The 26,548-nt window shown below is 44.4% G+C and overlaps 1 protein-coding gene across 1 annotated transcript in view; it reads right to left on the minus strand.

Moving 5' to 3' along the window:
* Window positions 1-5,650: 5,650 nt before the first annotated feature.
* Window positions 5,651-26,548, minus strand: part of LOC146174532 (uncharacterized) — a 42,260-nt gene continuing 21,362 nt past the window's right edge. The window contains exons 4-5 of the mRNA XM_084583652.1: window positions 14,046-14,211; window positions 5,651-9,350 (exon numbers count right to left, since the gene is read on the minus strand). Of these exons, the coding sequence (XP_084439778.1) occupies window positions 9,110-9,350; window positions 14,046-14,211 (407 nt within the window). The 3' untranslated portion in view covers window positions 5,651-9,109. The remainder of the gene's footprint in view (window positions 9,351-14,045; window positions 14,212-26,548) is intronic.

Consider the following 26,548-nt stretch of genomic DNA (forward strand, 5'->3'; position numbering starts at 1 on the left):
GAGTGCAATCCCACGCACACACACGAAGGCACGTGGGGATCCAAATCATCAGAACATGCTGGCCGGAGAAAGCTTTGGGCGATGGTCTGCGCTGCTTTGAAATGCCTCGAAGTGTCCCTTCGTACTAAGTATTGAACTTGAATTGAACTGACGCCGCAACGGCGATCCGACACGAGAGTGGCAAAAACATAACATACCGTCCCGACGAGGCAGGGATATGACGATGGGAAGGACACTTCATTCTTTGTCTAGAAGGATTGTAACTGTGGTGCTCCTACCGAAGTGTGCCATCCTCGGCGTTGAGCCCAGCGCAACAAGAAGGCGTGCTTCGAATGCGCAGGTTCGCAGATACCACAAAGTAGCTACTGGCGAGTTTTTATTTGTTCCAATTAGGCGCCATAACTATGCGAAAACCTCAACGATTCAGTCAGCAAACGCGACACTAAGTACAGTGAGTAATGCCAGGCTTTTCTCTGCTTATAAAGCCATGTACTCTCTTACAATAGCTCTGGATCACTTGCAACATGTCCACATATTAGAAAGGTGTAACAGAATACACATTCGAAGGGAACAAATTGTAGCGTATCAAGACAAAGACGAATAGTGAAGACACACACACAGGTGTGTGTGTCTTCTTCGTCTTTGTCTCGGTGCGCTACAATTTGTTCCCAGCAATCATGTACTAACAAGCCCAAGCATCTTCCCTTAAGTAAACACGTATTCACTTGAAGATATTAGCAAAAATATTATATTCAAACTTCAGGAACAAGAAAACCACCAAGTAGCCAACTTAAGGCTAGCACAAATGTTAAGAGCCCCTACGTAAGCCGTCGGCATCACCGTTCAAAACCCTTTTTGGAAGGAACCTGAAATGAATACAGCTTCGAAGCAAGATTCCAGCGGAAAAGAAGTCGCTTCTCGTGAGTCTCTAGCCACGCCCGGTGGAAACACGCATTCACTGCTGCGACGTAATGATGAAATCGAATGTCTTCGCGAAGCCTTGCCAAGTTTGCCGTCCTATTCATCAATCCGCAGTAGCGTGAAAAAGAGGGACGGCACCGCTGCGCGATGTTTTGCCAGACGAGGGAAAGCCTGCCGTCCATCCTAGCTTAGGGCAGTAGGCTTTGTAGTAAACCGCTGAATCTTTCTCATGCCACCGCCTCTTACTGTGCCGCAAGCAACTTACGGCTGTGAATTAAGCTTTATTGTTTGCCCTTCGGGATTCCACCATCTAATGTTGACTTCGAATGGCAGATCCGAATCAAGGTTTTCTTCTCCGTTTGGGGCAGTGTTATGCCAATGACAGAATGGGAAGGAGAGCTGTCTATTCCAATGGCAGATTATGATCGGGTGTGGATTCCGAATCACTCCATAGAGCAGTGATAATTGCTCCGCCGAAGTCGGAGGATACGGCGGGAAGCCCGTATGCCGCTTCTCATGTTTCCGCTTCTACTCCCTGCCACAACCTGTGAATCCTCGCGTTCTCGTCGCTGCACGGTGGTCCGCGCAGCTGTGGATAACATTAAAGCTGCGCCTGCTAGCCGACCTTCAAATAGGGAACTTAAGCAGCTAAATACTCGGGGCGAAAAATCTTGCACGGCGGGATGTATAGAAATCGAGAAAGGAGCAGACGCCGTCGGCAAGCACCGGCATCAGTCCTATCGCTGTGGGCAGCCTTATCAGAAGAGCAGTGGCTACCGGTCCCAAAAGAAGTTGCTACAGCATAAGACGGAATAACTTATATGTAGTAAGCTTTTCTGTGTTGATAACCTTACAAAGCACTTTAGCTGAGTTGCATGCATTATTCTCAACATTGTTTCTGCATCCTTCGGCAGCAGCAAGGCGACGACACCCCGCAGCCAGCCGCAGCCAAACATTCTAGGCTTATTTTTTTTCGCATTAGGATCGCGTAAATGGTTCCGGATCATTAGGTTATGCTTTATCAGAAACGCAAATATTTATGCCATCTGATAAATCTTTGACAAAAGCTGCAAAAATGTGCTCGAAATAGAGCGAACAATACGGCGGCCATTGCAGAAGGCGTAGCCACGAGAACCAGATCTGCGTGGTTATTGGCTTTCACCAGGGAGCATGCAGCCGTGGGAGCAAGCACATTCCAATGGCAAATATGGACGAAGAGATCGGAGAGATGCGCTGTGTTTGTGAACGATTCGTTTTCGGTTCCTGACGCGAAACGACTAGGTATTCTGATTAGGAACAATATCGACCGAGCCGTCTCCGTAGCCAATCGTTAGCGCTCCGAATGTGATGGACCGTACATTTTATTCGGAATGCTTTGTTACTTAGTTGGTTTCCGGCTCACACTCTGTCCCTTCGAACTGAGCACCACCCGTTAGACCATGATCAGGTCTATCGTGCACAGCAGTCGCGCACACTGCAGCCTTTGCCCAAGCTTCCACAACGGCTTGTTAGAGAGCAGCGCTTCGTGAATCTTTTGCGGTTACGTTCAGTTGGACTCCACTTCGTTCTTAATGCGATGTTTTCAGCAACACGGCCTGCTTCCTTCTCGCTGCGTTTTTGTCCTTCTCTAAGTTCCTCCTTTTGTGCTGCCCTAAAAGCTTTCGGTTCATGTTCTTCGAGTGCGGACGTACCCGTGTTGTCTGCGGATACAGAGATGGCACAGAGAGGGTTCTAGGGACCTTCCTTTGGATTGCAAGGTTATTTTGACGCATGCTGTTGGTTTTTCGGCGGGTTGCGTCTTGTTGTTGCGAAAGGCTCCCCCTCATTCTGCGTTATCTTGCTATACCGACTCCAAAGAGCGGCTAATAAGCTCCGAGTTTTACTTCACAGGAAGACCTGGAGACTTACCAACTATTTATGTGCCCAATAGTGCAGCTGAGCGTGTTGATATGTTTGAAGGCACGACTACACTCCTAGACATTGATAGGAATGTTGTGCTAATGGGAGTCTTTAATTGTACATGTCACCTGAATGATCGTGCCGTGCCTAGTGCACACAGAAACAAAAGTGGGGAAATTTTGCATGTTATAGATGACGCAGGACGCATTGATACAGGGGCCTCACATCGTGCAACTACACTATTCACGCATATCCATGGGAGGTTCCAAGCGCGCCTAGACAGGATTTATGTTTCTTTCTCGCTGGTTTCCAGTGATATATTGTGGGAAACTGTACGGGTCCCTTTTTTAGATCATTGTATGCTGGCTGCTCTGCTCGGGTGAACTTACTGTTTAAAATTTAGGTCACAGTGGGAGCTTTGGAAGCTAAATTCTTCGCTTGAAAATGACCAGGAGTTGCATTCCGAATACGGCCACACCTACACGTGTAGTTGACAGTCGCCATACCAATGTTGTCCCGTGCCGGATCAAATTATTCCACCACCGAAAAAGAATATCTGGCTGTTGTATGGGCGGTGATGAAATTTTGACCCTGTCTTTACGGCCGGTACTTTCGAGTCGTGAGCGACCACCACTGTCTCTGCTGGTTAACGAACTTGCGAGATCCCTCCGGACGCCTTGAACGATGGAGTTTACGGCTACAGGAGTTCGACATGACCATCGTGTATAAGTCTGGACGTCAGCACAATGACGCCGACTGCTTGTCCCGTTCACCTGTCGAGGCTGCGTGGGAAGACGAAGAACCATACTTCCCCCTTATCGCAGCCGTCGACGCACTCCCTGTTTCGCAGCAGCAACGTGGCTCCCGGCTCTCGCATCACCTATCGATTTTATGGAAGCGTGCAGTAAAGAAGTTCCCCGTCTCTTCGCCAGAACTCATTCATCGTTTTGCATGCGAAACAATGTTTTATATAAGATCAACTTCGCTCCGACGGGAAGAGATTATCTACTAGTCGTACCAGAGTCTCTTCGCGAAGAAAATTTACAGGCATGTCATGACGGCCCCACCGCGGGTTACCTGGGGTATGCTCGAACTCTGACCCGAATTAAGAAGAGTTATCACTCGCCAAACCTTGCGGCCGCAGTACGACGTTACGTGAGAACATGCCATGATTCCCAGCGACGGAAAACACCGCCTATGAAACCGGCCGGTGTACTACATCCTGTTGAAGTGCCAAGATACCCATTTGAACAAGTTGGCATGGATCTGTTGGGTCCTGTTCCAAATTCTGATTCGGGCAACAGGTGGATAATTGTCGCTACAGATTACCTCACGCGTTACGCTGAAACAAAGGCCCTCCAGCGTGGAACGGCAATCGAGGCAGCGAAATTTTTCATCGAACGCATCGTCCTGAGGCACGGCGCCCCGACAGTTATAATAACGGACCAAGGCACTGCTTTCACTGCCAAGCAACTGGAATCTGTCATGCAGCTAAGCGGGACTACACATCGCAGGTCAACTGCCTACCATCCACAAACTAATGGCTTGACAGAACGTCTGAACAAAACTCTCGCCGACATGATGTCCATGTACGCGGATGCTGAACATCGTTCTTATGATGACGGCCTGCCGTAAATCACGTTTGCGTACAACATGGCGCAGCAGGAAACAACACAAATGACGCCGTTCGCCTTATTGCATGGCCGCGAAGTTTCGACAATGCTCGAAGCAATGTTGCCCCACGGCGGCCGTGACCTGGAAGTTGGCGCCGAGGACTTCACTCAACGCGCAGAAGCGCGACAGCCGGTGAGGGCACGCATCCGGAAGCAGCAAAGTTGAGACGCCCAGCGTTACGATCACCGCCACCGTGTAGTGACTTTCGAACGGGGCGACAGTGTGTGGCTCTGGACTCCGATTCGACGTCGTGGACTATCCGCGAAACTTCTGAAGCAGTACTTTGGCCAATACAAAGGGCTCCGTCCGCTGAGTGACGTCACGTACGAAGTGCTTCCGGACGGCTTTTCTTCTACTCGTCACCAGCAGAAACCCGAGGTTGTTCATGTCGTGCGCATGAAGCCAATTACTTTTCGCGAGAAAATTAGCGCACCGCCTACCGCATGTTTGTTGCTTTATTTTTTTCCTCTCTGCTTTCGAATTCATCAAGGTGACGTTTATTTTTTTAGAGAGGGGGGTAGTGTAGCATGTGCAACAGCAGCCGCTAGGCGGCGGCTCGTTGAGAGTCTCGTGCGCGGACTTCAAGAAGTGGCCCCGTGGAGTTCGATTAAAAGACGCTGAAGTTGGCTGCTGTATCTCGGTACTCTGGATATGCCATTTTGTCTGAGATCATCATCATCATCACCTGCTCTCCTGTGCCTGCTAGATCAACCCCCCATTAAAAATCAATCTTCTGGTTACGGGCCTAAACGGCTACGTGACAATATGCTAATCTGAGTGATTTATATAGATGAAAAATAAGAGGGGCCTAAGGACAGATCTCTGAGGCATGCCAGCACAGACTTTAAAAGAATATGAGCCCACACTGTTTACCTTTGCATATTGTGAATGGTTCTAACGAAAGCAGTGCAGCCATGCAAGTACATTAGGCCCTATGTTAAGGTTATCTAATTTAAGAAAGTGAAGCTTGTGAGAGGCCTTGTAAAACGCTTTCGAGCAGTCAATCAATAGGTAATTATCCTGAGACCTGCGTTGGAGGATGTAATGAAGGAGTGAATTTAAGGCTCTTGCCTCACTGTGAATAGCGTTCTTTTTCACCAATACCTTGTCGTCGGTACCACACCGTCTGAGACGGTACAGTCGACGATAACTGGCAACGACAACTTGACTCGAGGGAAAACTGAAACGAAAACTTTATACAGGATTGTATATATTAACAGCAGGAGAAACGACAAGCACGATACCATGGAACTGGCTACACTCTCCGGCATGGCCGACGAGGCGAGGGATCAAAATCTAGCTCAGAACAATTCTGCAGGCCGCGGGCCCAGTTTTCCACCTTCTGAGCCCGGCTTACATGTTTCATCAACCAATCACAACGATCTAACACATGATTCGTTCAAAAACACATTGGCGTGTTTCTGAACGAAAACAAACAATGCAACATGGACAACAAATTCGTTTCAAAACAGAGTTTTGAGAATGGACTTCGAAATGATTGCCACACTGGGTCACGTGCCACGCCTTATGCTTTCACAGTGTTAGATAGTGTTAGGAAGAAAAACTTCAACACAGTAAAACACATAGAAAACTCAGTCCCACGTGCAGCGCAACCATCGCCCAACGTTGCGTCCTTGGCGGCTCTTTTTACAGGGAAATTATCGGTTCCGAGTCGGCAACTTTGGCTGACCACATCAGAAGAGCTGAGTCGCGTCTTCACGGTCCAAATTTTATCCATCACTGTTACACACGCGCCCAGATGTCCGTTCAGCGCCGCCGTCTCCCACCATTGTTGGCATCCAGGGTTAGAATCGTCCCAGAGACCCACTCAGCGCGCCTGTTCCAACTAATTGTCACTCTTATGGGCGCCCCAAGGACAAGGGTCTTACACCATTCAGTTTGGAAGCGTTTGCTCTTTAGACACTGTGCTGTCCTTTTAAAAGATGCGCTGCCTCCGGGCGATGGGTACAGTCGGCGTACTACGAGGTCGGCGGTGTAAACAGTTCGTAACGCTCTTTAAAAAAAAAAAAAAGCCCTCCGCTCGAAGCCACGGCGAGAACAAACTGCCTGTACCCGTGTCCTCGAGCGCGTCCGCTAAGTGTTTGGAAGAAGGGACCTAATATTGCTACGGAGAAGTGTTTAGAGGAGCCAGGGAAAAGAAAAAAAGAAGAGGTGATTGAGCTGTGCGCGTTTCTCTCGGTAGCTAAGCCCTGTCTGCGAGCAGGTGTTTAGCGCGCTTTTGCCGCGTAAGGCAGTTGTTAAAGCACAGGTGAAAGTTGGTGGCAAAATGCTCCCAGGTTGTCAGATAGACTTCATGGTTTTTAACCCAGACTACAGAGGTATGTGTCATGAAGAAAACCACGTTGGCAAGCTAAGCGGTGGCATCCCATCGGTTGTAGCGGTGCACGCGTTGATATTGGGTCAGCCACTCGTCAAAGTCTTCGCAAGCCGCTCCTACGAAAGTCCGGAGCTTTCGATAGTGTTGCGAGAAACCGGCCCTTGCGCTCACAGGCCGGTCTCCAGCATGGATTGCAGCGTCAACGTGGGCTGCTGGCGCGGGCCATCGGTAGGTTGCACAGCGCTGGTCAGTGGTTCAAGGCCCGCGAGGCAACGACTTCTTCGATGCTCTAGTTCTGGCTGCGCTGAATGTAGTGCCTAGGATGTTTCCTCGACACCACCACGACAATGTCGCGCCCATAACGTCATCAGGAAGACCTGGCAGGTTTGACAGGTCAGGATCGCACAGACAGCTGGCAGTAAGCCCAAGCACCACCAGGGAAGGTACATTGGAACGCGCACGTCTCGTCCATCTCTTCTTTCTTGCTTTGCCTGGCTCTCCTGAACATTTCTCGTAACAGTATTGTCAACGCCGTCAGAGAACAAAAACCTGAGATTTAAACTTTTTCGAAGTTTTAAAATCGGAATGACCACCTATTTCGACGAACGATACGAGGAGGTTAATTCATTGGGTAGATAAGCTGGGATGAATGAGTTCGGCTGGCATGAAAAAATACCAACCCAATGACGATGGTCCATCCAAACGGAAACCTTATTTTTCGTTGATAAGTCTTTAAACAATACATATTTGCAGCGCGTTCAGCACTTTGTCCTGTAATTATAATCTTCATCTAAAATGCCTTAATAGACGGCAATCGTGCAATATTTGGCGCCTGCTCTTTTTATTGCGAACTAAAAAAAAACGAGAAGTCACGCCACGGTGACTTGCGGAATAAAAACTGTTGCTGTTGTTGTTGTGCCCTGAGATGATGTGTTACATTTAATGTGATATAAAAAAGGTGCTCTTTAAATCCTACACAATATACTCCAGATCACATATCTGGAAATGGGCATAACTGAAACATTTTTTTTATTTTTTTTCGGCATTATAGATACCGAAACCACATTATTGGTGCAGCGTATACAACGAGCACTAGAGGAGACGAACACAGCGCTCTGTCTCCTCTCGTCGTCATCGTATGCGCTGCGCCGATAATGTGTAATCAGCATGCCCAATCGTCTACCTTTTCTTGAAGCGATAGGCACTGTGCCGTTAAATCGGCCTCATGCAGGAAAGCAAAATATACGCCTCTATAGTCTCTCTATCTATCTCCAGTCTATGAACGATTTAAAAGAAAACGAATGCATGAATTCAAAACTTTTGCAGCCAGGCATTCTTAGAATAATTATGAAATTCAAAAACTACAAACCTACATACTGTACCTGTTATCAGCATGCTGAAACAAAGCCCATTAAGATGTCATCCGAGATTTCGTCGAAGTGCTTACTTTATTTCAACTAAACTGTTCTCTTTTGCAAAAGCAAATAAAAACTCTTAATATCCATAGCTCAGAAAAGCCAAACTGGAAGAATTACACCATTCCAGTGATTTATATATCTCGCTCTATCCTATCTAGAGCGCGATAGTTGTGTCCAACCAGTGGCTCTAACAGTCGCGGCTTGATACAAGCAGCCCCATGCATATAACAACGCCCGCAAGCCACGAGTGAACAAGTTCCGAATCTGCTTCAATGCCTACGATATTACGAACACTTGAGGCATCGCATGCGACTCACTGAGGAGTGGTATGTAGGACATGATACCATTGCAATGCCACGTTTTGTCGCTCCATATGTAGTTAGTATGGAAATTTTAGTTTATTTGGCAATAACGCCGCGTAGTGGTTTAAGAGGATAGTTTTCCGTAACGAAGAGATTTCAAATTTGTGTAGTCCGTAAATTACGTATTGTCTGGATTTGACACTTCTCAGATCTAATGAAATAAGAATTGTCATAATTGAAATCGTTTCTGTTGCGATGTTATGGTTTCATGGTGATGAAATCAATGTGTCAATGAGGGGGAATTCTATTATGTTTATAGAGAGGGCGCCATTTCTGGTAGTGTATAAAATACAGGTGTGTACTTTTCCTAATTGCATCATAGAGTTATTCAACACAGCAGCAATGTTCAACTATCTGTAACGACGTAGAAAAGCTTCCCGCGTTGGCGGCGCTGATATATGCAGCGCAGAGAACAGCCTTCTTCCAGCATATATTATAGGTAGTGGGCGGGCTAGCTGAACGCATGCATAGCGGCGCGATTATTCACATCTTGACCTTCACTCTCCAGTGTGCATCAGAAAGTGTTCACCGAAAGTAGTCATTTCTGGAAACCGCAACCCACAATATGGGTAAAGCAAGTCTGGGCAGAGCATGTGTGGATCAACTGGGAACAACGGAGCGCATGCATCGCATGCATATTGGTTGCTGAGAGATACATCTCCAGGAGAAGGTATGACGGTCTCGCTGGAGGAAGCCTTGTCTGCTCCGAAAATTTGTGAAAGGCGCTTTTGTTGTTCCCTGCGTAAGAAAAGCGCAATTATTTTAGCGAGAAACTATACTTACAAATTTTTCCATCAAAAATAACAAAATCACGAAGTGAAAATCACGGATCAAGGAAGGAACGCACAAAGCTCTAACTTCCAACCAACGCTTATTTAAGAACATAAGGGTGTTATTTATACTTTTATAACAGAGCGAGCCATCAGGCATGTGCTCTCTAATCGCCTCTTACAGACAGGCGAGTTTGATTGGCAACATTATAACAGAAGCACTAGGTTTTTTATTTGATATCATGACTATGTTGGTTCATGATATTCATGATACGATCTACAATTCTAAATTTCTCTAAGTAGGTTTGAAGCGTGCTTAGTTTTTTAGCAATTAGAGGGAAATAGTTGAAAAAAATGTTCTTTCAATATTTATTTCTATTACCATGCAGGTTATCTTACAAGTGTTTCTTAGACCAGGAATACAGCGCCTTAAGAAATATATACTTTCTGAACAAGCAGTTGAAATAGGCTGGCGTTATTTTGCCGTACATGTAAACCTGACAAGAAGAGAAAACGCAAAAGGAAGAGAAAACTAATCGGAAATGGCTGCGCAGGGCTCACTGGGACTGGCAGCCGACAATCAGTGGAAAGCCTTTCTACTCGTAGCTAGAAAAATATGAAATTTGGGATTGCCGTCATATATCCACGGAAGAAACACTCATGGATTTAGAGGTGGAACTCAGCTGACGCCAAGAAATTTCACAGGTTGAACTAGTTGCCCCGAACGTCGTTTACCTGCAGCATTCTTGATTTTTATTTTCTCAATATCTTTCAATAATGGAACATTCTCTCGTTCTTTTATTTCAAAAGCGTCTGCACTAAAACCGCTTATAATTCCATGACCATCATGTCACCTGAAGAGTACAGTGGAGACTAATTTTGATTTTAGTAAACGTGAACAGCTGTCGTCGACATTAAACAAAGTGCTGTAATTTAATCCAGCCTACTTGGCGGTCGGCGCTCGCCGACTATGGTATCGAAACAGCTGTGGGTGTACTTTTATCAGGAGTACAAAAAGAGCATTCTCAAAATCGGGACCAGTGAGTAAATGAAAGGGCAGCTCAGCATGAGCGGTCATTAAAAAAGATACGTGTGCATCGTTCCCTGTATTGCGCTGAGTGCTATCAGTAGCCTCGAGGGGCAGAACAATCGTCACGGGTGAAATGCATGTACTGTAAAAATTGTCCTCCACGATTTCAAGACAAAAATTCTAGGTAGAAGAGGAGGATTACTTCTGGTGCAAAATTCCATGTCTTTTGTGAACAGGCATCTGCACGTACTTATCAGGTAGATATCTCATGTTACAAGATCTCAGAACGGATGGAATTGCCTCTGTTCCGACTGAAAGGAGAACGCATACCTAAGAGGTGTCCCCCGCGAATCATTTCATTATCTCTTTATTACTATTCGGCCTGTAAACCCAATATAGAATCATCAACTTCAAAAAAGCGTTCTCTCCTTAAAACAAAAAGGCTCCGAGAACAATTGGTCAGCACGATTTAAACGATACTATGTAAGAACTTAGCTGCAACTTATACATTTAGTAGGCATGTCTCAAACAAAATATATGTACCAAATATGGCACAACACTTTTTTTTTCAGGATGGGCACATTTCGCTCTAAAATATGTAATGAGATTGCGCAGACTGTACAGAAGCGGCGACACATATGATGTTGATCGCCAATGTCGCAAGAATGTATGACGTTACTGCAAAACTGTTTTTAGAAAAATAATGAAATCACGCGACACAAAAAATATGTCCTACAAATTAGTTGTGTGGTTAAAACCCGCAGCACATACGCAATATCTGAAAAAACCTCAAGAGCAGCGGTATGATCATCATCAGGCTGCTTATACCCTTTGCAGTGTACAGACCGCTGCCATATTCCTCCAATTAACGCGCTCCTGTGCTAGCTGCATCTACTTGACCCCTACGAATTTGTTAACCTCCACCGCCCACCTAATTTTTTGCCGCCCCCTGCTATGTTTTCCCTTCCTTGGAATACAGTTACCGTAAGCCATTAGTTATCTTCTCTTCGCACTATAAGTCTTGCTCCTGTAGTAACTTGAGATTTCTCTGAACCACTCTGCGCGCTTTCTGTGTCTTAACATTACCCCTACCATATTTTGTTCCATAGCTTTCTGCGTTGCCCTAACCTTAAGTAGAACCCTTTCCTTTGTTCCAGCCCCACACGTGAGCAGAGGTAAGATGCAACTGTTGTAAACTTTCTACTTAAGCAATACCGGTAAGCTCCTAGTCATCATCTGCAAATGCGCTCCATCCCATTTTATTCTCTTTGTTATTTCCCTCTCAATAACCAGATGTGCTGTTATGCCCTCTCTTAAGTAGACATATTCGCCTACTCACTACTTGTGCGTCGCTATGTAACCTAAATTGCTGTTCCTTTCCGAGGATGTTGAATATTGCATTAGTCTCCTGCATATTAATTTTCAGGCCTAACTCTGTCCTGTCTATGTTATCAATCATTGTTTGCATTTCATCCCCTGAGTTACTAAGCGAGACAATGTCATCAACGAATAGCAAATCATTGAGGTATTCTCCACCGACCCTTATTCCCAACTGCTTCAATTCCAAGCCACTTAATACTTTCTCTAAGCAATCGGTGAATAGAGCTGGAGGGGTCGTGTCTCCTTGCCTAACACCTTTCTGTAAAGGAATTTTATTTCTATGCAGAACTACGTTTGCTGTGCAGCCACAGAAGTATATTTGAATTTTCGCAAATTATATAGTGAGATCCACTTTTGCACTCATCTGATAAATACAAAAGGCTGTCACGTGACCAAGACATTTTATCGCCAAAGTGTTTAGGAGATATTGATTGAACCGGTTCAGTAAAGGACCAGAAATGTTATCGACAAGAACGGAGGGGGCCGAGCGCGAACCCTGATACGTTTTGCATGCAATGAACCTGCTACGTATAGGGGTGGCTATATTCTGAGCAGTTTCTATAGATGGTACAGTACCCTTTCCGAAAACCTGCTTGATGATTTTTTTTATTGAAGTATATTAAGCTGACTATTAGCGACTGCGCTATGCTGAATTCCAGTTTGACTAAAGATAAAGCGCACAGGAAACACACACAACAGAAGCAAACACAGGACATGCGCTCACTTTCATCTCACTGAAATGAAAGTTAGCGCGTGTCCTGTGTCTGCTTCTGTTGTGTGTGTTTCCTGTGCGCTTTATCGTTAGTCAAGCAATGCACCATCTAGCCCAACTTCAAGTTTTCTTAATTTCCAGTTGCAGACCATTAATGGTTGGCCGCATCAAAAAAGAAACACATTGCTCCGGTGGAGTCTCTCCAAATTTGCCTTTTGAATGTGTTCTCTTCAGCGGGAGCAGGGTCACGTACACATGAGCAAATCAGCGCGCAGAACAGATTTTTGAGGACCACCCTCGCCAACACATACGTCCATAATCGCACTGTTGCGAGCACGTTTTTGAAACTGTTGGCAAAAACGCATATATAACGCCATGGTTCTTTGCGTTTGGGAAAAGGGTAATCAGATCTTGGATTGAACCTAACACATGTTTGTGAAGCATCAGAGGCGTCGTTTGAAAAAACTACCGACGCCGAACTGCTTACAAACAATGCTTAACAATGCTTACAAACAAACCTCTCACGTCAATTGTGAAGCGGAACCATTTAAAAGTTCAAAGTGCGATAAAATATCCCTCAAAAATCTATGTTGTTATGACTGATTGCGGGATTTTGTCGCATTCGTGCATGAACAACGTTACCAATCATGCGTATGACTCCCATGATATGCCTGGTAAGGCTAACAAGAAATAAATGTTTACGACAGATATATAAGCCATGTCGTGCGACAATATCAATTACGCCGTGATAGACGGTCAGGTGGTACTTCTTCGTGGTGCTACTCAAACTCGGAAGGTACGATATTTATAGCTGCCCACCACGCATTTTTTCTTACGCCATTTCCTTTTTGTCGACGCTTGTGTTAGTCCGTTGTATGCTGCAGAGTTTCTTTGCATTGGGCATCAACAGCAAGAATGCAACGGCTCCTCACTGCGATTGGCCTGGTGGCAGTGCGTGTCAGCGGGGTCCTTCCTCTCTTCGAGGATTGTCCAACGTTGCCGCTGCACCCCGCCGCAGGAGATTTCTCACCGCCAGAATATCGATGTGAAAGTTATTTCCTTGGAGGTCGGCAAGCAGAAGATAAAGCGTTCATGCCAACCTTATCTTACCTGACCACCGTGTAGCGATGAAAGGAAGCCAGGATGAGCAGGTCGTAACAAGGAGCAGAAGCGGAAACAATAGAAATGTCTTACTGTTTTTCCGCTACATCTCAGAATTCGGCGGAGCGAGTAACGGTCGACCCAGGATCGGACTGCTGATCCCAATCTGCCATATTAACAGGCAATCTCTCGCTCCTATAATGGCATTAGTATACGATTCTCCGTAAAAGCAGAAACCTTCATCCGTATTTAGCATTTCAAATTAAAATTATTACATCTATGAACATAAGGATACTAAGCTGAGGTTGTGCAATATTTCAAATCCTTATGATCAACTTTCTTATGGGTTAAGATAATGTTACCATTCTTCCAAAACTCCAACTCAGATGCACATCTCAAAATCTCTTTAATGTTGTAGGAGAATATAAAATGCACCTGACCTTGGTAGGTCCCAGTATGGGCAACGGGGGCATAGGTACTGCCCTTCAAAGTCTGTTGAGTGATGAGACCAATGCTCCTGGGCACATTGTGGCGACGATATGTGGTGGCTTCGGTCTACGTCACAGAATATGGCGCGCTGAGGGTTAACCTCTACTTGGGTGGTGCCTGCAATGGAACGTGTAGGGCCTAAAACTTTCTTCAAATGTCAGGTTAAAATAAATACACGTATTATATTCGTGGGCATCGCATGTGTTCTGTCCGTGCAACATGGGCACACGACCATACATAACTTCTTCAAGGGGCACACAAATGTACCTTTTCTAATCTAGAAAGATATATTTTCAGCGTATGTTTCAGTGAGAATTAGATTCCTTTTTATTTTACGTATTCTTTCATGGAAAGGAAGCTTTGGAGTAGTGCATGAGCTAACATTTTGTTCTCGAAGTAGCATTCAACAAATAGCAATTTACCAGGATTGCGTGTGTATTTGCCAGCAGCTGCCACATATGTAAACCAGAGGTAATCTAAATATTCCGAACTTTCCCCGTAGTCAGTGTAGTGTTGCGTCGAAGTTTAGATTTGGGCACATCACTAAGCTTACGTTCCTACTAAATTTTATTGCTACTTACGTGAAACTTTGAGCCTTTTCAGCCACTAAATCTCATTTTTTCAAAACTTGACGTATTCCATCGAGCGAATGTTGCCAGGCCATTTCCTATAATTCGACTGTCAAGCGCTTACAGATGAGACTACCGCTGCCAATGGTATCAAATTTGGGGTCAGTAGAAGAAGCGATTTTGCTACAGTGATAAATTATAGGCATTGTGAAATATCTGTCAACTCAGGACACACACTGACGCCGACAGTCGCTCATTCACTCTATTGCCATCCAGCACTGCTGATGCTGGCCTGGATGATGATGAATTCTTTGGAACTCTCAAATCAACATTTGCTTTACTATAACGAGACTACGGCGAGGTTTGCCTGCTCTTGGATGGAATTGGAGCCAGTTTAGATTGACGTGACATGCCGACGTGAAGGACGCTCCTCACATCTGTCGTTTCTCGTATGCGCGGAACGCATTGTCCGAAGGTAACAGCGTACTATAAAAAACACATATCCGAGCATCTCAATCCATGTTCATGGGCGGATGGACGTAAACAAAGCGTGAATTTTTGCTTATAACGTTTTTAGAGAGTTGGCTATTGAAACGACCAGCGGCGGTAAGTCCAGACTCTTAAGCGCCAGTGCACTTTCTCTTCGACTAATAACGTTTTTGTATTCCAACAATAAAGGCATGATTGCTATTAGAACAGAATGCGTGCTCCATTTTCTCCTGCCCGCGTTTATGGTCAACGCACGTTGCCTAGTTGTCACTGCCATTGTTCCAGTTGGCGACTAAAAAATACTGCCGCCATCCGCTTGGGTCACTTCAGGCGCGAAATCACAACATGGCAGATTAGATGCCCATATTTGGCCGATAACTTGTTTGTCTAGCTTCCCTCAGCGTAGCCAATGTATGGATGGATAGATGGAATATAGGAGCGTCCCCATTGAAACGGGGTGTAGCAGTTGCTATGATGCTGAATTTCCCCCCGATATCTTAATTACTGTTTCAAACTGGTCAAGTATACCATCATTCTATTTATCGCATTTTTGTTTCTATGCAATACTAACATCAAGTCAATTTTCTGCGTTTGCGCCACCAATCTTCCAACGGCTTTTTGCTAGCTTCCCCGCAGGTTCATTCACCCGGCCAATAGTATCTCTAAACCTCAGAGCCTCAGGAAGAATGACTGCGCTTGCATCGACTTCCGGATGGATACCAATACATTTCAGTATAATGTGGTCAATTTTGTTTTTAGTATTTTAGTTTTTATTTATTTGAAATGCATTTCATTTTTACAGTTCAGGAAGGAGGCCAAAAGGCACGACGCCTGACGTGGGCCTTCGTCCCTGGGGGAAGCAAATTGTATTTCACACATGTATACAAAACAAGCAAATACAATATGTGTAGCGGTCATCATGACATCAGTTTCCACAAGCACATGAAACAAAATCCATTTCAAAGCTAACAATACCTGAACCTAAGGTTTTCTGAAAAAAAAAAGAAAAAAAAAACAACAGCATGAAACCATCACACGCCACGACTGCTGGCACAGCAATCTACGATGAACATACAAGAACGAAAAGCTGTACAGAGCATGTTACAGTAAATTCAAATTTCTTGAAAAGAAATGAATAAATACAGGAAGTTATGAAGGGAAAGAAAGAAAAAGAATCATGTTCACTGATATGAATACACAGTATATCACCGGATGTACCAAAACGTCCTGCAGTCAGCAGTGCGATCACTTTTCTCTTGTAAAGTTTTTTACTTTTACATTGGTACAAGAGGTCATGGATATTTCTGTTTTCATTTAAAAGGGCCGTCATTTGATATCTAGACTTTTTAAGCCCGTAATTTGCTCTTGCTTTTGGTGCTCTTATTTCTATATGCCGAAGATGATATGAATTTTGAGGTAGTTTTGACGTTACAAAAACCTGAGGTTCAGAATTAATTGTATTATACGTTTCAAGCGCTAGCCGAAGAGTTTTTAACTGAAAAATGGTTAATAGCTCTAAGCTGTTCCACCACTGGCCCGTGCTTTCCAAGTAAGCTAGGCTAGCAGTTGCTCTAATGGCCTTTTTCTGTAGCAGAAACAAAACATTTAAATTAGCCTGTGTCGTATCGCCCCATACCAGCAGACAACAGTGAAGATGCGATTGAATTAAACTGAAATAAAGTTGTTTTTTTAGCCATATTGGTAATAGAAGCCTAAATTTGTTTAGAAGGCCCACAGATCGCGAAATCGTTTTTTTTTTACTTGATTAATATCATCAGTTCACAGCAGGTATTCATTAAATATAACTCCAAGAACTTTTATTGACTGTACACACTGTATAACGTTTGAATTGTATAGTATGATTGGCTCATCTCCTATGACTATTTTTAGCTCTGAATATTACATACTTTGTCTTCGTGATGTTTAATTCTAACCTATTGGCCCGCAACCATAATGAGAGATTTTCTAGCTAGATATTTGCTTTACTCTCTATAGTTTGTGAACTCGCGTCAGTAAAGAAAATATTTGTGTCGTCGGCGTATAAAACTGTTTCGGAGCACGAAGGGATATTAATAATATCATTTATGTGAACTAGGAATAGAATGGGACCCAGTATTCAGCCCTGTGGCACACCAGTGCGTATAAGGCCATAGCTGGAAGGTATGCCGTTGATCATTGTAAATTGCGCTCTAGATGACAAGTAGCTCGCAAGAAGACTGAGGGCTGAGCCTCGTACCCCGTAGAATTCTAGTTTGCGTAGTAAAATTTTGTGACAGACAGAGTCGAAGGCTTTTCTAAAGTCTAAAAATAGCCCAAGTGTAAACATTCTGTTTTCGATGTTATAGATTATTTTGTCTTTTATGAGAAGTAAAGCTTTTTCCGTAGATTTGTCCTTCTGAAATACAAAATGTTCTTTGGCTATAGCTCCGGTCTTAGCGAGGTACAAAATAAGGCGGGAGTTGATAACTTGTTCGGCAATTTTCGCGAAGACAGGCAGAACAGATATTGGGCGATAATTATTAGGATCGTTATAGCTTCCAGTCTTATGTACTACGCAAACTCTTGAAACTTGCCTTCTTTGAGCATTTGGTTGCATATACGTGACAACAAAGGTGCGATAATATTGGATACAGCTTTCACTACCTCTCCCTTAATGTTATCAGCACCTACGGAACAATTATTTTTTAGACACATCGTATACCTAGAACTTTCGGCTGTTGTTGTTGGGGAGAGAAATATTGAACATTTTGGACTGACTTGAAGAAATGACATTGGATCAGTGCACGTCGTTTGTGCGGCCTGATTTTCACCAACCGTCAAGAAGTGTTCGTTGAACATGTCTGATAAGGGACGACCTCTGAGGTGGACGCCATCTACCACAATTTCTACTGGAGTTGTTTGAGATCGTTTTGATATTCAGTAGTTGTATGAACTCCATATTCGATTGGGGGCATGTTTATTAGCAAACGCTTTTGCGTATTATTCATGTTTTGCGGTTTTCAATTTGGTGTTGAGTTTATTCTTTACGGTTTTATACAGTTTCAGTATATTCATGTCCCTACACTTTAAAAAATCAGCTAAGAGGTTGTGTTTCTGCATTATTTTTTGTAGAGCTTTTTTGTGACCCACGGCTTCTTAGACTTTTTGTATTTACAGCTGCTAACAAGAGGAAAGGCGGCATTATAGACATTTTGAATTTTTTCTTCAAAAGACATCGTAAAAGCGACTAGGATCCATTTCATTAAAAACATTTGACCAGTCCACTTCTGAGATCATGCGTCGAAAGCTATTTATTGTTTTGTCAATAATGTTTCGATAAAATGAATAACTGTGTTTTTAGAAAGCGTTTTCCTCGAATGGGGCAGAAAAATAAAAAAATGGAAGATGGTCACTGACGTCGCATGCCACCACACGCAACTTGACATCGTTTGGTAAAAAGTCAGTGAAGCATAAATCAAGAGCAGTACCGGTACTTGCGGTGATTCCTGTAGGCAGGTTTATAACATTTGTGCAACTTTAGCTAGACATCATAGCAATAAAGTTCTTAGATACAGTATTCTCAGTTAATATATCTATGTTAAAATTGCTCAGGACGGCAACAGATTGGCTATGTCCTGTAAGCGAGTGTAGTACACTGTCGAGGTAAGAAAAAAACCGTTCACCGTTCCTAGACGGTGGTCGGTAAACAACGATTATAAGAACATCACAAGATTCGGTAACAAGTACTTCAAAATCATAATAAACAACGGAAAATGTCTGTAGACAGGCGTGTGATACACCATCACGAAAATAGAGTTAGAGAGAGAAAGGAGGGAGTTACCGTATACTGCATATGCGTCATCTTCATTGTTAAATGTTTTCTTGTAGCTGCGTGTTCTAAGGCAACCGGATCTAGCTTCAAGAAGTCGGGCACTGCCTCATGAGTCATCAAAAAGATCTTCCTTCCTGATCTGTCTTTTCCACTTTCGGTACAGTCCCAAATTTTGTTTATCTTCAATAGAATTTATCCAATTTTTACCTTTTGTGTTTTTCACCTGTTCCCTAACGATCTTTATTTCTTCGTCCTTGTGACCAGCATACTTAGTCGTTAGATGTGTGGTTCTTTTCCTCCATTGTGAGTCAACGCGTTTTAGGTATCGGTATTTAAATACTTTAGCTGCCACTCTCTTGCAGCTCAATTTCCTCAGGAGTTCCTCATATAATATTTTACACTGAGCTTCCCGTACTTTGAAAGATGCCCAGCCCATATCTCCCTGTACCGCCTCATTTGTGGTTTTGCCGTGGGCACCCAGTACTAATCGTCCAACGGCTCTCTGATTTATTTCTAATGTTTACTGTACCTCTGATTTTAGGAACGAAACCGTATTTCTGAATGTAAGCCAGGGCACCATAATTCCTTTCTAAATACCCCTCATAACCTCATACCTGCTGTATCCCCAAAATGCCCTATGCTTCATTATCCCGGCATTTCTTCGCCCTTTTGCCACATAGCTGACGTACGCCACCTGTGGGTTCGACACAGCGTGGAAGGTGCTACCGGTTAACGCAAAGAGAGGGCGGGGAAAAGTATTATGAGTGCACCAAACACTGTGTGCTCCTCTCGCTAGGCAATGTGTTACGGCGTTACAATAATCATGGCCAACTTCAGCTTATGTCCCTAATAGCCATACGTTGTACCTGGCGCTCTTCGCGTTGAATATCAGCGCACTGTTTATGATGAACCACCGACTTGAGACCTTGGCCTTGTTCGCCGATTGGTGCTTATTCATGAGAAGTACTATCGGCTAAAGCTTAGCCTGCCCTGACTGCTAGCGCAAACGCAAGGCTCCTCTGAAGTCTGCTGGCTTACTGGAAACTGTCGATCCTATTAAGGCTCCGTTTGAAGAAGCTGGTATGAACTAGATGGGGCTATTTCTCACGTAATATCTGGGACAGACATTGATGGTGGTCTCCACCGAGTTCTTATCCTGTTTTGGAGAAATAAAAGGGATGAGGCAAAGGACCACTGCTGAAAAACTGTTGTTTGTAGACGATATCCTGCTGCACCACGGCTTTCCAGCTGTTGCTAACAGGGTGGAGGAGCCCGCACTTGATACTCAACTACTGAAGGAAGTGGTGCAGCTTAGGTGCACTGCTCATTGCAGAACGACCGCATAACACGTCCAGACGAACGGACGCATGAAGTGCCTAAACAAACATGTGCCTTATATATATACGCAAAATATATGAAGACGTCGTGGCTTAGAACAATTTAATGACATTTTGGACGCGGAAATGGCCTTCGTCAAAAAAAGCGCGAATGCTTAGCAGCGTCATATATATATAGGTTGACAGAGGCAACATGTCATGATAATGACAACAGAAATATCTAGTCTCAAAGGTTCACATGGTAAAGCAGTAATATAAAACTGCAGTGGTGTAAACTAGATTTCATTACATATCGGGATTCCAAGTCAGAGGCCGACAAAAATAATCAGATAATAATATTAATAATACAAATGAAAACGCGCGTAGCAAAATCATATGTTTAAACGTTCATGTTGTTTAAAAGTAGGACTCAAGTAACGACCCTATATTGTTTGCGTATATTTCTCACCGAGCATCAACCTGAACTTCCCCAGCGCATCTGATACCACCTGTGTCCAAGGTGACTCACAGACGAAGTATTTGCACGTGTACTTTGACCCTAAAGAAAAGGATACACCTGCTTTTGTGTCCCAGGCCGGGTACCCACATCAGCGATTTCCTAACCCTCCTAAATCTTGTGCCCCTAACGACGAAGAATAAATTTACACGTTGGGACCAATGACCTTACTTCGAGCCGAGGTTTCACAGGTTTTCAGAAAAACCGCAGCCTAATTAAATTCATTGCCAAAAATCTTCCAGTCTAATTCTGCCAGGCAACAGGCGTCGAGCCACCTGCAACAATATTTCGGTCCATCACTGCAATAGACAAGCAAGCCTTTTTAATAGCCTAATTAGGTCTCCGTTCACATCTAGTATTCTAACACGATCACGGACTGAAATGGCTCCCAACTAACCGGGTACCATCTTCTGATGGAGAGCACCCAAGTTTTGAAGGCGCAGCACTACTCACTTGCCATATCTATCAACTTTGCATCAAGCAAAAGTCTGCTGCGGCGCCCACATAATGTAAGAATGTTCCAAACAGCCAACCTCCTCCATCAACTGTTCATGGCACAGCTGTAACACCCGAACTTCTATACGGTGCGAGCAAACCTTTGTACAGCTCTGGACAATCAGGCTCTGTGAGTTCCTAACCTGCGAGCCAGCCGTCCACCAGCGTTTCCACTGCGACGAGTGTTCACACAGTTCCACGCGGCACCTCTTCAAAAAGCAAGACGCCAATTTCACTCCAGAACCGCCCGGGCATACCAAAACAGCAGCCTACTGGGAAGCAGCCCGCCACTGACCAGCGGGATGGTTTTTTGTTCGACTTCGGAGTGAATTACGTGAAATTTGCCATAGTTTGTTTTTAGTTTTCCAAGGAAACGTGCAGTCACTTCGGTCCGCCTCGGTTTGTCGAGGCGATCGGTTTTCGCGGAGTTAGTAGCGATACAAGTAATTTTGTTGTTCGGCCAGGGTGGCGACCACCCGCCATGGAGCCCAACAAGGGGAGGTGACAGGAACTTGCAATGCAGTCCTACCAATGCCAGCCGTACACTCAGACTATGACCGAATAAAGCGTAACGCTGGGTGGTTAGCCACACAAGGTTAACCCTCGCCGCGTGGCAAAGGAAAAATCAAAGAAGAGAGGAGGAGACAGGACAAATATACGAAAGAAAATAAGAAAGTAAAAGATGGAAGGGAGGACACATAAAGGCGACTGCGGATTTTCCCCGGGTGGGAAATCGGCAGTCCGGAGGTGCCATCTATGGGAAGCGTGGGCCAAAGTGGTGTGTTGCCTTCGCTGAGGGGCCTTAAAGGTCCAAAACCTCAGCGTTGGCTCAACCACCAGGACCCCCTTTTTCCCAGACAGGATGATGCCACGCACGGCTAAGCGTGGGTGCTCGGGGTCCGTGGTGTCACACAAAACACACAAACACCTGCTTAGACAGGTGCCCCCTGGCACCTGGCACCTGAGGGGGGGGGGGGGGGGGGGGGCTAAAAATAAAAGGTAATTCACATGCATCACCGAAAGTGTTGTCTTTCTGCTTGCCGGCTTCAGTGTATTGCAAAAACTACTACATCATTTCCCTTGTGTTTTAATAACCACAAACCTCAAAGCAACAGCCTTCCCAATTTGCCATTATTCAAGCATTTAAGCATTCAGTGTCACTCATTTGATAAACTAAAGGCTACAATTTTGGAATCAGGATTTAGAGCACACTACAACCGAGAAGTCCGGGAATCGTTCCTGATTCATAAACTTAAAGCTGCCTCGTCAGGCAACAATGAAAGCATTGGCGAATTAACCTGCATGTTGTAATTCGTCGTGTTCGACGACCTTGCAAATATCAATTGGGTCGTGACCGCTGTCCTGTATTTAAACCACGGGAACGTTCAAACATAGGATTTTGCTACACGCGTTTTCATTTGTATTTGTTAATTTTCCAGTAATCTCGTATTTTTTTCTTTAGCGTGCATCATTCTAGTACATTCTTTTTTTTGCTTTGATATAACCGCCGCGTGCTCTGTGTCGCATAGTGCTACATTTGCATTTCCCCGCTTGAATTTCTCCTTCAGTGATTATTTTTGAATACCCCTAACTTGCTATCATGTTATGTAATCAAATCTAGTTTGCGCCTTTTTAGTTTAATGTTACTGCTTTCAGACGATATAATTCTGTACTTGTCATTTTCTTGCCAATCGCCAACCTATATATATGACGCTGCTAAGCATTCCCGCTTATTTTGACGAAGGCCTGTCCCGCGATTGGAACACGTCGATCACAAATCCTAGCATGCTGAATTATACCTGCATAATTCTCAGTGCTGTCAACGCTAGGGATTAAATGATTGATGTGAAATATGGTGAAGGCTTGTGAACAATGTCGTGAGAAACAAAAACAAAAAAAACGGCTATCGCAGATAATATGCGCGCTAAAGCTATGTTGCCAGTTCGAAGCACTAAATAGCATTGTGATACATTCGCCTCTCAAGAACTCTTTTTAGATATATATGCACGCTTAGGATGCCTTTTCTTTTCATCCGTGTACGTCAACGCAAAGGCATCACTTCAAATTGCTCTTCGGTAGCATATAGTGCTACAGTATATAAGCCTCATCACGTGATTGCTTACTTTAAAGAGATGACGACGCATTTCAATTAGCAATTTTTCTACTAGTCTCACATTCGTGGTCACAATTTTTTCATCCCTCTAATTTCCAAATTTTTACATCGCAATTTTGACAAAGAATCAGAACTTTCTGAGCAGGCTAGGTGTACAAGCTTATGTTGTTAGAGGGTTTATATCGATGGTGGGATATCCCGAACCCATATGAGGATCATAACGTATGACATAATGAAACAGATGAGTTGTTGCATGCCATTTACCTCTACTCCTCTAGGTGCAGTAATGTGTGGACCTCTGCAGTGAAAATATAATGCCACGCGCCTTCGCACACGTCGACGGAAGATGAAGAAGAACGGTCGGGTAGATAGGTGAAGAAGAAAGAAGGAGAAGGGCAGACGGACGTTTGTACGCGTCGCCGCAGTTCTGTTTGGACCGGTCTCTGTAAATAAACCCCCTGTGCGTACAAAGCACGTAACATCTTGGTGGAGGCGCTGGGTTACAAATCGGAACTTATAACATTGAAAACAGTTGGAGCGACAAAATATCTCGACGCAAACTCACTGCCATTTGTTATCAGACACTCTCGCATCGAAGGTTATCTAATAGGAAACATAGCCCACCGCATCTTTTACGCGAACCTTTTAAAGGGCTCGATAGTGCCGGATGGTCGGCGGAATATTTGTTGACGACTTTGAAGCAAACGTTATCTCACACGTTCTTGCTTTGAGGTAGACGGCAGGTCATAATGCCAGGCGCTGAGTGGCAGGAATGTCGTGATGTAATCAGGCTACATGACATGCAAGTATAACACGAACTGCAAATTTGGACTTACTGTTTGGAGGCAATGAGGTGACATAGAAACATGACCCATTGGAATACTTCGATCACAAGCAAGGCTTGCTACACTAAGGGCATACATGCTCCCTCGTACAGTATGTCAAAACCAGGGTATTATAATTTGGCTGATCTTTCATATAGAGTTTAGCTTACGATTGTATGATAATGAGATTTTGTGCGATAAAGGCGCAGGCAAGAGTTAAGGAATTAGGATCAGGCGAGCACAACTATAATACCTACGAACAAGAATCCTAAAGAGTAACTGCAACGATCAATTAGGTCGCCTCCTAAAAGAAGACTTTTAAAGTTCAATAAACTCTCTGTTAATGATTTTTCATGCCATACATTATTACATATTTCTCATACGTGCCTTCATGCTTCTGAAGGGAATCATCAGCTCTAAGTGTCAGTATGTGAGCGTTGCAGAGCGGTCACAATAATGTCTAGTTATTGCCTGGTGCTAACAAGCAGCACTGCAAAACCATAAGAAGAGGTAAATCCATGCCAACTATCAGCTAGAATCTATATTAGGTGCTGCTTGAATCACATTAGTGCTGTCTATTTTTGAGGTCAGCACATTCTACGCATTAATGCTTTGTTCCCCACAAGTTGCAATACGGTTAGAGCAGATGATGTTTTTGGAAAACTTTTTAATGAACATGTCCAAAAATTAAATACGATTGTTACAGATTTCTCAAGTATGAAAGCTGAAAAAGAGCTAGGGAAGAGTTCTGCAAGCTGTTATACAAATTGCCCTCTTAACCATCTTCAAGTACGCTCAAGCGAACACTTTAGTAGAAGACAGTCGATACGCGTCGTCTGGGCCCAGGTCACGTACAATGAAACGAAAATTCTGAAGCCTACTCTGGTCTATTTTGAACAAAATTGCTGCTCAAGTGGCCAAATAGTTGTTTGGGGAATCTGATAAATAATAATTTCCTCAAATGGCAAGTAATGCACGCCTCTGCAATCATAAATGCGTCTCGGTATGATAGGCATGCAGACCTTAAGTTTCGAGCCGGAGAATGCTGATTATCAGATGAGTTTCTTCTCTGTCAGCGCCATAGTGCACCTCATCTTCTCTACGGCCACAAGATCACGTGTTGCATTACACAGTCTGCGGGATTCTCACCGAGCAATGGGTAATTCTGACTTTCAGTCCCGGGATACTCCTGACAGGTGACCGGAATTCAATTTTTCTCGGAAAACAAATAAGCTCTGCCCTCAAATAAAGCTCCAGGGCCGGAGGCCATATTGAGTTCGACTTCGAGCGCATTCTGCGCACTTTTCGTTTTCCTGACGACGAGATCGCCCACCAAACAATCAAGCTCCATACCCTCTCGCTAAACTGCTGTAAGAGTATAAATCGTGCATCTCAGATTATTCTCTTTAATTTCACAACACCGGGATGCGTCACAGCGCCTAACATTTATTGTTTATTCGTGCTGTCCAGTTATTCAGCGGTTTCGCGATCTTTTCAGCGCGCAGGTCTGAAATTGTCGCATGCGAACCGCTGTGTACTGGAGCGGCTAACGCTTGTTTCAAACATTTTTGTAAATGCTTTCGTATGCTTTCGAGTGCATTTAATTGGACCCACGCAAGAACATCGCGAGTGTCTTTGGCAACAAACCCTGCCAAACTGAGTTCTGCAAAACGTTTGGCATGTGACGCTGCTTTGCAGAAAAGGCACAGTTTGAGTTTTGTGGGCATAACGTCCCAAAGGAGCTCAGGCTATGAGAGCCGTTTTAGTGGAGAACTCAAGAAATATCGATGACCTGGGCTTCTTTTCCATGCACTGACATCGCAAAGCACACGGACGCCTTGCTTTTCGCCTGTATTGAAAAGCAGCTACCATAGCGGGATTTGATCCCACACCCTTGGGCACAGTAGACGAGCGCCTTAACCAGAGCACCACCACGGCGGGGCAAAGCACCGTTTGATTCGCGTCTGTTATCTATATTTAGTATGACAGCGCGAAGGAAAGAAGTCGCCGAGACTGATGGTTCCTATCGTCCGATAAAAGAAAACGGTGGAGAAAGCTTGCCAGGCACGTGCCCATCGCGCTATATACTTACTGTCAGAATGGAATCCGAGACCTGTCAGCAAGTAGTCAGGGGCTAGAAAATCGATTTTACCCAGCTGTAGCATTTCACTGGTCACAAATAAGTTCCTGAGTTGTGATCATGTTTCAGCGAAAGCTGAATTGACCGCGATGCAGCGATTTCGCCGTGGCACCAATTTCCGCCGTGGTTGCACCGGTCTCAATTCTGCCGCTTAGCAGCCACCTCCTCGCCATCTAGAAT

The sequence above is a fragment of the Amblyomma maculatum genome, chromosome 11, assembly GCF_055883805.1.
Source record: "Amblyomma maculatum isolate TAMU_Amacu chromosome 11, ASM5588380v1, whole genome shotgun sequence".
In the NCBI taxonomy this organism is placed as follows: domain Eukaryota; kingdom Metazoa; phylum Arthropoda; class Arachnida; order Ixodida; family Ixodidae; genus Amblyomma; species Amblyomma maculatum.